The sequence below is a fragment of the Carassius gibelio genome, chromosome A24, assembly GCF_023724105.1.
Source record: "Carassius gibelio isolate Cgi1373 ecotype wild population from Czech Republic chromosome A24, carGib1.2-hapl.c, whole genome shotgun sequence".
Taxonomy (NCBI): Eukaryota; Metazoa; Chordata; class Actinopteri; order Cypriniformes; family Cyprinidae; genus Carassius; species Carassius gibelio.
Genome location: NC_068394.1, coordinates 16,975,767 through 16,991,114, shown reverse-complemented (window position 1 = coordinate 16,991,114; position 15,348 = coordinate 16,975,767). Strand labels below are relative to the sequence as shown.

The 15,348-nt window shown below is 39.6% G+C and overlaps 1 protein-coding gene across 1 annotated transcript in view; it reads left to right on the top strand.

Annotated features, from left to right (window-relative positions):
• LOC127946253 (double-stranded RNA-specific editase B2-like) overlaps positions 1–15,348 on the top strand; it is a 188,658-nt gene that overhangs the window by 121,241 nt on the left and 52,069 nt on the right. The window contains exons 2-3 of the mRNA XM_052542708.1: positions 6,435–6,521; positions 7,198–8,123. Of these exons, the coding sequence (XP_052398668.1) occupies positions 6,435–6,521; positions 7,198–8,123 (1,013 nt within the window). The remainder of the gene's footprint in view (positions 1–6,434; positions 6,522–7,197; positions 8,124–15,348) is intronic.

Below are 15,348 nucleotides of genomic sequence, written 5' to 3'. Positions count from 1 at the left end.
AGAAAGCCGATTCCTAGCGCGTTGGCGAGACAATGCGGCCTCCATCATTTGCCACTTCACCAGTGTTTAATCAGTGGTCTCTTAGAAAGAGTGATAGAAGGGAAGAGAAGAGAGATAAAGAGAGTGAGAGAGAGTCAATGATTTCCCCACTGCCTTTATGAATAGAGTCTCTAGTGTCTCATCTGACCTGATGGTTATTAGGGCCATGGGAAGATGTGATTGGCTCATTACCTCCTGCTCGCTCCTGATAGCCGAGGAGGGTGCACTGAATTTGCACCATTTCTCTCTTTTTCTCTGTCTCCTGACAACATGGCAGTCTGCCAGGCCTCTGGTTCTGACCTGACAGAACCTGCTGTTTTCTTTGGTTCAGCGAAGGGATGTCAGAAGTACTTTGGTACCAAGTCGATGCTAAAAATTTCCCCTCAAATATTATGACATCATAACAACATTATATTGTTTGTTATATGTTATGGTACAATACGTATAATGTTAAAAGACATTCTGCTGGTCAAAAGTTAAAGGGGGGGTGAAATGCTCATTTTCACTCAATATCCTGTTAATCTTGAGTACCTAGAGAGTAGTACTGCATCCTTCATAACTCCAAATAACCTTTAGTTTTATTATATTCATAAGAGAAAGATAGTCTGTACCGATTTTTCCCAGAAAAACAGGACCGGCTGGAGGCGTGACGTGTGGGCGGAGCTAAAGAATCACGAGCGCCAGTAGGCTTTTGCTTTGAGAGCGTTTGGAAGCTGTGACATTACCGTGAGGAAAAACCATCATCCAAAACAAACCATGGCTAACAGTCAGATTCAGCCGTTTATTTATGATCCAGAATCAGATCCTGAGGCTGAAACTGAACGAGAGCAGCAGCAGCAACGACTCGCTCCGAGCGGGGCTCGAACCCGGGTCTCCGGCATGGGAGGCGGACGCACTAACAAGGAGGCAGAGATATTTGAAGCAGTTTTACTCACCGCCTGCGGTTCCAACACACGATCGTGACCCTTTTTCATTGGGACTGCATTATCCTTAAGAAATAAATGATACCCTGTTCAAATCCAGCGTCAAACTGGGCCTTGTTTGTAAAACAAGCATCTTCGAAATGAAGGGAACAAACACAAACGCTTGCACAACTCCGTTGATGCTCTGTAAAAATAAACTCCATCCACTGGTCCCTTAATGATGTTTTTTTTTTTTTTTGGTAATCTGTGCAGGGTTGTCTTGCCCTGGCAACCAAAAACACACATCTTTTGTGACATTTTGCGACGCTCTCGCTCTGACCAGTGAAATGTCTGTGCTGCTCAGCCTCGCTATACGGGAGCGCGCGCTCTTCCGGCAAACGTGCCCTCAGGACCCATATAAGGAAATTCCGCTCCATCTAACGTCACACAGACCCATACTCGAAAAAAAACTTTCCGAAACTTGTGACAAACCGGAAGGAGTATTTTGTGAACAAAAATACTCCTTCAAACGTACAACTTAATTTTTGAAACTTTGTCCATGTTTAGCATGGGAATCCAACTCTTTAACAGTGTAAAAAACTCAGTATGCATGAAATAGCATTTCACCCCCCCCCCTTTAAGTAAAGGTTCATTACGATTTTAAATGTGTTCGAAAGCTGAACTTTCAGCATCATTACTCCATACTTCAGTGTTTCATAATCCTTCAGAAATCATTCTAATATGCTGGTACTCAATTATTAAAAATGCTTCTTATTATTCAAAAGCAAATTGATTGAAAAAAGATTGATTTTTTTTTTTTTTTTTCACTCAAATGGGAAAAAATCTATACCTTTTTTAACATTATAAATAATTGAATGCATCCTTGTAGAATAACTTTATTTGATTGATTGATTGACTTTTGAATGGTGGTGTATCGCAGTTTTCGCAAAAAAAAAAAAAAAAAAAGTTTTTAACATTAATGTTTGTACACTATATGAAGGAATAAATGTAGCCTTGTTGAGACTTATTTCAAAAACAAACAAAAAAATAAATAATAATAATTCAAAAACTTTTCACCAGTAGTATATTTATTAATATTTAACTTTGTGGGATTGTGTTGAATAAGATACAGTACTGGTTTTTGCTGTGGTCTTGAAATTGGTACCAAGAACGGTGATATTTCAGCTCTGGAAATCTTGGTCTCATGACAGCCGTAGTTCAGAGAATAATGATTTGTCCTTCTTCAACATGACAGCAGTAATGGATTGGTTTTAAGAGCTCCAGCTAGATGCTCATATTGTTTGGCTTCACAGACAGACGAGTCAAGCTGCTTCAGGGTGACAAAAGCATCCACCGGTGACAACTAGCTGAGTATGATTCCACCAGTCGTGTCTGGGATGATGTGTGCTGCTTGTTTTTTTTTTTTGTTTCAGAACCCTTCAAAATGTGTGTGTATACTGTATAATTTATTTCGTAAAGTCTCGGTTTAATCTCTTTAATTTGTAACTCAGCTTTACATGTCAAACATGCAAAACTGACACCAAATCTTCAGAGCCTGAGCCATTCGCAACCCACCAGAGATCTCATATTTGGGGTTTGTAAAACACCCAAGAGGAATCATCAACTTCCTGTCATTCAATTTCAGGACCACTCTGATTTGTCATTGACCCTTTGTTCTAAGCATACCATTTAAAGTAGCTGTTTGTTCTGTCCAAATGTAGTACTGAACTGTACACTGTACTCTGGCTCTCATTTGTGAGATGAATGGACACATTTAATTCTGTCATTTGAAAGTCATTTGATTCTTGGTGTAATGTCAGCCGTGTAACTTTCAATGGCTCTGTAGTGATGGCCAAGCTCTGAGCGTGTTAGATACCGGTGAACTTAGAGAAACCTCCACATCATCGCTCTGAGTATGAGAGTCTGTCTCAGCACTTTTGTGATTGGTTGATAAAGGTGATAGCACCTCCCTTCACTTATTCCTACCCTGTTCTCCTCAACCATCATTCAGGAAGTGACACACAGGGAAGCGTACAATGCAGTTAGCGTATCTTCCCTGCTATGTGCTGACATTCAGCACTTTGGTTGTGCTATATGTGACCTATAAGTCCTCCACACTTCTGATGGGAGGGAGAGAGAATCTCTTGACCACTGCTTGGGAAAGCAAAATAATTGGATTCCTGCTGCTTATCACACTCAACACATTACGAGTTGTAAAAATTCCCTGCTGCCAGGGCTCGGTAACGTTTCAGTCAAGCAAGAGGAATTTCATTTGACCGACTGATAGGTGGAACTGTTTTAGATTGTGTTATTGCCAGTCACAGGGGGCAGTAGTGCCCGAAACGTGTCTTAGACTCTCACGTGACAATGCTTGGTGGATGGTACCATATTGACCTTTTTGTCATATTGTATCGTGCCTTGTTACTGTTACAAAACGTCACTCTCGTTCAAGTGGCTTCACTTCATTCCACTTGCAGTAAGTGGTGCAATTGTTTTTGTTTCTCTGCTATGATGTGGAATAGACGGCAAACCTTTCCCGACCCTTACAAACAGATCCTCTTAAGTGAGTGATTGAAAACCTGGCCACAAAATGATGACAAAGAAGATTTTTACATTTTCTGAAAAAAAAAGTGTGAGGTGCTCCTATTTGGACTGACAACTGAGTTCCATGTTTTCTTATGTCTCTCAGATTGTCTGCAGTCTAGATATGGTTGGGGCCCCCAGGGACCCCCGCCGATTGTTCTGAGTCAAAAAAGCACATGCCCTATCGTGGCAATAATCAGGTGCCTAGATATGACCTCTATGGGCCTTAGAGGCCTTATACAATATTTCTGTACAGTGCCTTGTCAAAATGACTCATTCCCAAATTTCTATAATATTCTGATACCTAGATAGGTCTGGGGCCCCCAGAGCCTATATTCACTTATGAGTCACATAGGTCACTCCTGTTTTTTTTCTACACACAAAAATTTATATATATGACAAGATCTCTGTATACTACCCTCAGTCAAAATGACTCACCCCAATGTCTCTATAATATTCGGGTGCCTAGATAGGTCTGGGCTCCCCCCAGGTGCCTCTGTACACCTCCCAGGGCCCCAAAACCAGATCTCTGTACACTACCCTTGGAAAAAAGAGCTCACTCCCATGTTTCTACAAAAATCAGATGTCTACATACTGGGCCACATGGAGAATCTCTGTACATTTACCTTGAGTCAAAATGATCCACCCTGAAGTTTCTATTATAGCATATCAGACCCGAACCAGACGAATTAAAGATTCAATCAGGAGCATGGTTGAAACATGAGGAGTCAAATTCCTCAGAAATGCAACAGGATGTTGTAAATCAAATCAGAAGCAAGATAACCAACCAACTCTTTCACAGAACAGCTTTCAACATTAACACCACTAGAACAATTATTGACAATTTCAATTCGGAAAAGAGATTGTCAAATTTGGGGCAAGTACTGACACCATTTGAGGTGTGGTCAAAAGGCCAGTTTAAATACTCAGAACACCATCAAATTTTTCTTTTAGCTTTTGCTTCTTAGCTTTTGCTTTTAGCCATGCTTTTAGTCATCACTTTTAGCGTTCTTTGAGCGCGGTTCCAGCGTGCTTCCGCCTGCACGTCTGCTTCTACATAACCACGATGAGAAGAAACACCACCTAGTCTCGTCAAACTTTACTTCTGTTCTTTTACTTTAGTTTCTTTTCCGTTGAGAGTTTCAATTTCTGAGTAAAGTTTTGTAACGCCATGTCTCCTAGTCCGCATCTAAAATTACAACCAGGCCACAACTCCGCATTGTCAGACAACTCCAAACTAACGGCTTCCCAAGATGTCATTTCAAGGACTACTGAACTTCCAGCCAATCAGCAACCTTGGGAAACCCCCTTTTCCATGACAACAAAGGGAATCCCCCTTTACACAGGCAATGCAAATTACATACTTCCAGACTTATCTGCACTGGTGTATCTATTATAATTTTAATCTCATTGAAGAACTCAGTGTGAACGTTAATTAAATGACTGATGGTTGTTCATGTCTATGCAATCTCACGTATTGCGGAAACCTTGGGATTTCACATTTTACATTTCACATTCCCTTACACTATTATATTCTAGTGCCTAGATAGGTCTGGGGCCCCCAGGTCCCTCTGCATAATGCACCTGGTCAAAAGAGCCCACCCACATGTCTCTGCGATCATTAGGTGCCAAGATTTGACTGGGGCCCTGTACAGGATCTCTGTTTTTTGACCCTCAGTCAAAAAGACCCACTCCTGTTTTTCTATAATATTCTGGTGACTAGCTAGGTCTGGGGGCCCCAGGTGCCTCTGTATACTACTCCTAGTCAAAAGAGCTTTCTCCCATATTTCTATAAAAAAGCAGATGCCTAGATATGAATGGGGCCCCATGCAGAATCTCTGTACACTACCCTTAGACAAAATGACCCACTTCTATGATTCTATAATTTTCTGGTGTTTTGGGAAGAGACTGTGGGTACACTACACTGTGTCAAATGAACACACACCCATGTTTCTACAATAATCATGTCTGGGGCTTCTGGGGCCTCTAGGTACTTCATATAAACAGAGAGACACTCAGACATGCAGTATAGACACACAAGGACATATACAGGAAAATAATAATGTAAACTTGTTGATGATTTCATTTTTTCAGTGATTTCTTTTTTTTATGAATATTTCATTGTTAGAAGTGAAACTTTTTAACTTTTAGCAGGGTATGCTTAATATACTCATTGTGCTTGCATTCAAAAGGTTTGTTTATTTAAGGGCCATTGTTATTGGAGTTAAAGGTCTCATATAGTAACTAGATCAAAATACAAAATAGTTAAATCAGAATTTGCATTTGTTATTATCTTGCCTGAAGTAGTCAGAATTGGAAAAATAATCACATGTCCCATTCTGAATCATTACATGCCCAGGACATTTCATGTGGCCTATGCGAGTACACAGCAGTTTAACTTTTTTTTGTCCCTCTTCTATACACACACAAAACTGCTTCTTTTTGTCTGTCCATTACAATGATTGACTGTTGGGGGATGCTGAGATAGGTGGGATGTAATTATGGGTCCAGGAAGATTTGTAAATTACCCGCAGCCTATGTTTAGCCCAGCCGAAATCCTAATAGGAAAATGCAGTGTTAAAAACTCACAGGAATATAGATGGAAACAAGGCTGTGAACACAATTTGGTTTATCGGCAACTGAACCAGAAACTCAGTTTCCACTGCCACTAAGACCAAAAGCATAATCTTAAAAGTATATGCAAACTGTGATTCATTGCAAATGAGTAATCCCATTGTACTGTGTTTTGTGTGATTAGCTCAGAATATATTTTGGGCCTTAGAATCGCTCAATCTTTTTATTTCATCTCTATCCTTAAAATTGTAAGAAAGAACAGTGTATGCACAAATCATGTATGTTAATAGAATTTGCTGTATTCACAGAAACTTTTTTTCCCCTTTTACCTTTCAGAGAAAATGAACATGTTGTCTGCACGGATCACCCCCTTCAAGTACATGAGCCCAGCAGCCAATTGCACAGAAGATGAGGACACATTGAGTCAGTATGCATAATCAGTAACACAACAAACCCTTTCAAAAATGTAAAAAAAATAATAATCAGAAATTAAATTAGTATATATATTGTATATATTATTGTATATATTGTAGATTTATGCTCGAAGAGTGGTAGACAGGCAGCACTACAAAAACAACATTTTGGTCCCTTCTCAAAATTTAGAATTGCATCCATGTGTTACAGTTTATTTTCACAGATGAATTTCATTTAGTTCCATCACAACACAGTTGGGGTGTGAAATAGAGGCTTTAATGTGTGATCAGACTTTCACACACTGAAATCTCATAACGTCTGCTCTCCTGCATTACAAAAGAGCGTCTCCTTTGCATTGTATATGGGGGAGACAATTTGTACCCACTTTAAGTATAGACTCCAAGCCAATTTTGTGGGAGATTACGGAATGATTTGCCAGATAATGCCCCATTTTAGAGGATTTGTCTTCGGATTTTTTACAACAGTTAAGTAGAGGATGCTTTTCTCATATGGAACTGTTAGCAGCAGCTGCTTTGGGGAAAGGTAATGGACTACCAGACTTTTAAAAAGTCAAGTGAGATTATGGACAGAATGGAGTTGAAGATAGCCCTCCCTTGAGTTGTGTGTTTTTTTGCTAAATTATTTCCTTGATCATAATAATATGTCATTTCTGCTTCCAACCTAGGCACCAGTAGTGCTGAGGTCAAGGAGAACCGTAACACAGGAAATTTGGAAGATTGTGCCATTGTTCCGTCAGACTGCCAAACACTCTTCCTGTCTGATTCCCCCAGGGACGGGATGTCTGGCCTCAAGCGAAAGCGACCTTTGGAGGAGGACAATAACGGACATTTGTGCAAATTGCGTCTGTTCTGCAAGAAACTGGCATGGTCTGATGCACCAAAGAATGCTCTGGTCCAGTTAAACGAGCTGAGACCGGGTCTACAATACCGGATGGTCTCTCAGACAGGACCGGTGCATGCACCTCTCTTTTCCATCGCTGTGGAAGTCAACGGACTCACTTTCGAGGGCACCGGGCCTACCAAGAAAAAGGCTAAGATGAAGGCAGCTGAGATGGCTCTCAAGTCATTCATCCAGTTTCCCAATGCCCCGCAAGCACACTTGGCCATGGGCGGACGGAACAACCCCACGGCCGACTTCACATCGGACCAGGCCGACTTCCCAGAAACACTGTTCAAAGGCTTCGAGCCTGATGGCTGTCGCTCTGCCGAGAGCGAGTTGCTGTCTAGCGCCCTCCGTTTGCGCCACACGTTGGACTTGATGGTTGTGCAGGCTAGGCAAGGAGATCCTTGCCCTTCTCCACCTCAGTATCCCACCACCCAGCCCAGCCCGGTCGTCCTGCTCAATGACTTGCGCCCCGGCTTACGTTACGCCTGCCTGTCGGAGCATGTCCAAGGCAAACGGGCACACCGCAGCTTCATCATGGCCGTTAGAGTGGATGGCAGGATATTCGAGGGCTCGGGTCGCAGTAAGAAGCAGGCGAAGAGGCAGGCGGCAATGTGTGCCCTACAGGCGCTCTTCAACTTCAGGCTGCCACCTGAGGCGAGAGCGGGACACTGGCCCAGTAGGATCAAATGCCCTCATTTGCCCCAGGTGAGTGTGCCAGTCCAGCTGCTGGCAGGCCACTCGTTCCATACGGCGGGCCTTAATAACCAAAGCAGCAGGAATGCTGGGATACAGAACAGCCAGCCAAGACTTAATTAAGAGGGAGGAGATAATGTTTGGGGAGGCATGGGGCAGTACAGATGGATTATGGGGGAGAGGTTAGGCTATATTGCAAAGAAAAAGGTGGAAGCATTTTATGTTTGCACACAGGCTTTAACATTTACTTTGGGCAGGACAGGAACACACACACGTGTGTGTACTTAGGAAACCAAAACGGCCAAAAGTAAACAGAAACCATTTTAAAGATCTCTTCAGATGTAAAAGAGGCAAATTATCATTCAGGAACCTCTGACTCAAGACAGTCGATACGTCAACAAATTATTATTATTATTATTATTATTATTATTATTTTATTTTCATGTTTATAGAGCTATATTGCAAGCTTGTTATTTTGCACAATCTGTAGTTTCCTCATGTTTGAGGTGGCAGTGTCTATAAACATTAATTCAATCTGTTGCCCAAAGGAGATTGAAAAAAGCACAGAGCAAATCGACAAACAATCCTCAGACCCATTCTTCAGTTTAGTCAAATGTGTAAATAGCAATCAGACTAGGAAAATAAGGTTTTCTTGCTTTGTTTTTTTCTTAGAGAACTAAAATGTATTTTGATCCTTTGTGTGTACTTTTCGAGTCAAAATCAACATATGATTATGCGTTTTAATTGAATGACGTGATATTGCAGTTAATTATTTTTTTTCGTAATTTTAATAAATTACTATGTTGCTTGTTATACTGTATATACAAAGTCTGTAGTTAGGCTAATGAATTCTATAATTTACTAGAAGAATTGTTTATTATTCTCATAAATGAATAAGTGAAATATGTCATATTGCTGTTGCTGCCATTTTCCAAAAGCACTAAGCCACTCAGGATCTTGCATTTCAGGGATTGTAGCATGATTAATGGAGTTTCCTTAGTTTTTATGAATCACTGACAGATGTATGCTGCTAATCAGTTTATTGTTTGTAACTTTCTTCTCATCTAGTATGCACATGTGTATGTGTGCATTTCAGTATTAGCTCTCCTGTGTGTGTGTGTGTGTAGTATTTAGCCCCGTCCTGCACAGAGCCGACAGGGAGAATGTTGTCTTTCCTCTCCTACTACAGCAGCCAAACAACCTGCACATGTTTGCCGGAGAGAAACTTCTCCTTTCTCCTGTTCTCTACGCTCTTTAAAAGGATTTCTAAGAGGATTTGCCCCACTAGTTTAGTTCCACAAATGCACTTGTGAAAATTCTTGAAAGTCAGACTACGGCGCTAGCTGTTGAGTCTCTTAGAAATGATGACAGAAACATGCACATTTAATTAGTTGTTTAATTAATTTAAGTAATGTTCCTGCTTTTCCATCCCAGAGTTATCCAGCATGATCTGGCCAGTGGAGAGAGCACTTGTGCATGTGTGTTTGAGCTTGTATGACGGTTTCTCAGTAGTGTGGAGATCTGAGGGTTGGATGGCGCTCAAACCACTGCCTGTAGGGTGTCTTCCTGTGCCGCAGGGCCTTGCTGATAGCAACCGTCATCACACTGCTCTCAAGACCCGAGGTTTTTCTCTTTCTTACTGAAGCAACTGTGACTGCCTTTAACAACATTCATTGATGCAACTAGTAGCAGCAGCTTTTCTATAATGAAATTGCATTTCTGTCTTGTGAAAATCCTAATTTTCAGCACTTTATTTACAGTATATGTCTAATATTTCAGTATATCTTGCATTGCTTCATTTTAAAGGAAAAATGTTTAATAATAATAATAATAATAATGATGATGATAGATGTTTATATTAAATTCAAGATTGAATCTGACAAGAACATATCACCTCAAATCAAAATAAAGAAAACGGTTTAATTAAAAGTATTTAAATGACTGCATTACAGTCATTAGAATATGATTAGAATTGCAGGTGAGAATTAATAAATTAACAAACATATGATAAACAAACAAACAAGCAATAAGTAAATACAAATATTCCTGCAATATAATTTATGAAATATATCAAACGGATAAACTAAAATAGGAATAAACTTTATAAATCCCTCTGGAGAATTAATTCTGATTTTGGCCCAGACGTCTGGTAAACTTCGAAGCCTGATGCAGATGCATTAAATTAATGAGGATTAAGAAGCAGATTTGAGATTTTAAGGCTGTATTGACACAAATAAGCTGTAAATAAATATAGAAAGCTACAACAAAGAGTGACAGAAAGAGAGGGTGAGATGAGGGTCACCTTTGGATTGGAATAAAAGGACAGGGAGGCTCCGGTGGGTGGAAGGCATTTCTGGCACAGATGGAATATTCTGCAGGAAGAGCCGGCCATAGCAGCGTGATGCCCCCGGCAAATATGAACAATAACTTGCAGGCTACCCTTCTCCACCACCTCTTAAATTAAAAATTGAACCGTCATCCAGGCTGCAAGACTTGTTGCCCACATCCCAATGTCTCTTCACATCTCTAAATAATGACACACTCACACACACGTACACACACTCCCTGCAGGGATTTACCTGCACGCTCTATGAAAGTCAATATAACATTGAAGCAGTAATATGAGATCCAGGTACGAAGCAAGACTTAAGTCACCCCAAAAATATCCATCAATCATGGGATCATAGTCCTCCCAGTGCTTTCCTAACTTCATTCCCAGGAAAAGGATAAATATAAAGTTTACAAAACCATGCACTGCACGTACCTCCTCACCCGAACGCTTCTACATGTCAACAGCTTCGCGTTTTCATCACGATTTCTCTGGTTTCAAAAGTATAAATGCAGGACAAACTGATTTGGCATCAGGAGCCTGCCCACGTTATAAGGTAGAATGATTGCAGTGCATGGTTAGGTTGATTGGCCACTTAATCTCTCAGCGCAGTCACAAATATCTGCAGCGTTGCCAAGTCAACGCACAGACCCTGCTAAGACAGGAAAAATCAGAGTCTGAGCAGAGGACGACGCTGGTGCCACTACAGGACATGACCGTGTCACTGGTATAGTTAACCTTGGACCACAGGGTATTTGACTGAAGGAATTACCTCGGCATGCTGCTAAATATCAATCACTGCCTAATCATGAGTGAGGTGAGACCGTTTGACTTCCAGTTATGCGCTTGAATTCTGCAGCTGGTGTTTAAAAGGGAAGGCTCACAGGGATGGATCGCTCTGAGGAGCTCGGTGTTTGAGGGAGCTTCAGAATGTAAAAGGCAGGGTCATGAAAGGGAAGGGGGTCAGATGGGGGCTGGAGGAATATAAAGGGAGGGGAGTGTTGAAGAGCATGGTCTGGAAAGGGAGGGGAAATATTGCAGAACAGAAGGGGAGGACCGAGTTAAAGTGTAAGGTCAGAAGGAGGAAAGTGTTAAAGGGTGTGGTCAGAAGAAGAGGAGTGATAAATGATGAAGGACAGGGTCAGAATGTGGGGGAATGTTATAGAGTGGGATCAGAGGGAGGGAGAGTTTTAACTCTAGTGAGGTCCGATGGGGAGGGAATTTTAAAGGGGTGGTTCATTATGATTTCACTTTTTGAGCTTGGTGATTAATGCTGTTACAGCATAAACAACGTCTGCAAAGTTACAATGCCCAGAAATCAATGCAAAGGGAAATATTTTCTTTAAAAGAAATCACTGTTTAAGGTCTAGAGGAACTACAACGTGTTTCTTCCTGGGTTTGTAACATCACTAAACCCCGCCCCTGGGAACATGCAACTACCCATAATGGTAAGGGGGCGTGGCGTTTCGAGACAACATGCACTAGGCGGTTAGCAAATCACAAACACACTGAGCCCGCTAACCAATCAGAGCCCATTGCATATTTGTGAGGGAGGCACTCTTAAGAACCAGGAACTTGACAGAACGTTTTAATGAGAATGGATACAGTGGTGTAGAATAAAGATATAATATATGAAAATAATGTGTTTCTTTAAAAAAAGAAGCATGAGCATGTTACACTGCACCCCATAAACACAATCAAGCTTTCTAAAAAAAGCTGATCAACCACCCCTTCAAAGAGCGAGGTCAGAATGAGGGAGAATGTCAAAGGGTGGGATCAGAATGAGGGGAGGAGTGTTAATATGCGGGTCAGGATGAGGGTGGAGACAGAAGTGTTCAACACTTCTTGCAGTGGAGTGTTGAATGTGTTAAAGGGTGGGGTCAGAATGAAGGACAGCAAATGAGGGGTTGTTAAAGGGCGGAGTCTTAAAGAGTGGGAGTATTGAAAGGCGGGGTCAGAGAGGGTGCAAACTCACCTAGTGTTTATGGATGCCATCAGCAATGGAAGGGCAGTGTAAAAATAAGGAAGCGATCATGGTGAAATTAAAGCGAGAATTGAAGTTTTGAATGGGAAGAGTGGAGGGAAAATAATGATAGGAGAGGCAAGTATTAAAGAGAATATGACAAAACTGAGATGGTCAGGTTCAATTTACTTAATATGCTCGACATCACTGGCAGGCATTCAGCTTGGAAAATGAGACAATAACAACTATCATCATTACATTAGCCAGTTTGCCTTTCTGTTTTATTGCATTACTACTATACGTACCAAAAAAATAATCATATACAGAACAATAACACCTAAACAGAAGAGGCTGGATTATGTTATGATTTTGTCAGGTAGGTAACTCCGGTTTGGGTTTTCTCATTGAGAAACGACAACATCTAAGTGTCTCGCTTTCTGCTTCAGTGAATTATGTTGCACTTTTGATGCATGGATGCAGAAAGTATGCATGGACTTTGACTAATCTAGCATGGTAATTTCCCCAGCAGAGTGAATTAAGACTGTTTTCATACACGTGAAGGTGACCTTGTCCACCAGCCTGCCATTTGGTGATTATTTTGTACCCCATCTCTCTCTTTTTCTCTCTCTCTTTCTCTCTAGCTCGCGCTCTCTCTGTTTTTAACCCTCTGACTTTAATCACACCAGATATAAACAACCCTCCAGCTGCCATGAAGCAAAAATCATTCATTAAGACTGCCACAAAAAATTAAAGAAGAGAGGATGGTAAGAAAGCTAGAGAGAATACAGATTGCAAAGTGTGAAACAAATATTATGAGCATAATTGATTAATATTATCAGCGCCTACGAGAGGATCTCCACAACACAGGCACGGTTTATTTTTATTTTTTTATATTGTTAATAAAGAGTATTATTTAAATATTGCACATAAGGTCATTGTCATTACCTATTCACAGAGTTGACAGCTATTCACAAAAACTATGAGGAGGTTTTTGCAGCAAGTCAAATTTATTGAAAGCTTTAACAAGTCAAAATTCTAGCTCAGTTATATTTTCTAAACTTTCCGAATATGGCGCCCCCTCGGTTCCTGAGGCCTTGTAGGATAGAAGTGTGCACTAGATTTACACTTCAGAAGCTGTATTTTTTTGTCTACTGTTTCATAGGTTTTAAATGCACGCTGCTTTGCATCATTGTCACATTACAACCTCAGGTGTGCATTAAACCAATTTAAAATTCCTTAATTCTTACAAATTTGATAATTATATCTGTGCATTAATTGAGGACTTACTGGTGGGTTGCACAAACAAAAAAAACAATGTTGTGACAGTGTTACAAGAGCTGTAGTGTTTACTGTTTTCAGTGAAACAACCTGTAAATGTCTACATTTAACTAGCTTAGTATAAATCATGCCAGCTTTAAGTCCAATTTTCTGTTAGCTTGTCTTTCTATGATAACATTTTGAAATATAATAGGAGCACTTAACACCCAAAAGGTTATTATCAGGAACTGTCTCATCCCTATGCAAAACATGACCTATAAAAAAATCTTTTCCATTCTTTCAGCACAAGAGACACTATTTCCATGCCTTTTTCTGTTTTTGGTGAGAACTTTTACATATATGATGCACTATTGTTTGACATAAAATTAACCAAGAATAGACATTTCCAGCACATCTAAATAAAACCAGTTTGTCTGCAACTGTCAGTGAACTGGCCTAAAATGATTTTGGTCAAAGATTTTAGTTATAAACAAATTTTATTAACCAAAAATGTATTCAGTAGTGTCCTTTTCCATGTATTTCTATTAACATAGGATTTTCTATTTTTTTTTTCTTAAATTGATAGGAAATACAACTTTATTGTTTTAATATAATAGAATTATTAATTTAGGTCCAATCAGTAACATTTTAGTTAAGACTTTTTTAGTTAAAACATTAATATAGTGAAATCGTATTATAATTTTTACGATACAAATAATATTTGAATATATTTTTAGATATAATTTATTTATGTGAAGCACTCCAGTCTTCAGTGACACACGGGCCGTCAGAAATCACACTGTAAAAAATAATCCTATAAAAAAACAGTAAAATACTGGCAGCTGTGGTTGCCATTATCATACTGTTAAAATACGGTGTGTTACTGTTTTTGAAATTAACAGCTAAATACCGTTTTGACAACTACAGTATAAAACTGTAATTTTACAGCCTGGTATTTAACAGCTATATGCTGTAGTTGTCAAAACAGTATTTAGCTGTTAATTTCAAAAACAGTAACACACCGTATTTTTACAGTATGATAATGGCAACCACAGCTGCCAGTAGTTAACTGTTTTTTTACAGTATTAGTTTTTACAATGAAACCCCAATTATTTCAATTCTAAATGCTATTATAACCCTGCACATTATTTTTGTCATGGATTACAAAAAAGGAATAAAGACAAGTTAGTATTTTTTTTTTTATTATTCTGATACAACACCAGATAAATTCTGCTCAATTATTGTAAACTAAAATAGGCAAATAAAAAAATACTAGTCAAGTACTATTCAGTGCATACAATTAAGCACCCATCAAAATGCAAAAATGTCTGAAAAATAAGAGGATAATATCTTCAGTGAACAATGATTTAAAAGGAATAGTTAATCCCAAACAATAATTTATCCCATAATTTACTCACCCTCAAACCATAAGTGTATATGGCTTTCTTCTTCCAGCCATAATGCATAACATCCTTCCCAGATTTGTAAAGTTTTTGAAGCTCCAATAAACGCATCAATAACGCATAAAAGTAATCGATATGTATCCAGTGGGGTTAATAAATGTCTAATAAGGAAAGCCATGCCTTTTTTTAAGAAAGATATCTTTATTTTATAAATTTATAAAATATAATCATGGCATGACCATATGCGTGTTCATAATTGAGTTGAGTTCTGGCGGAAGGGTGACC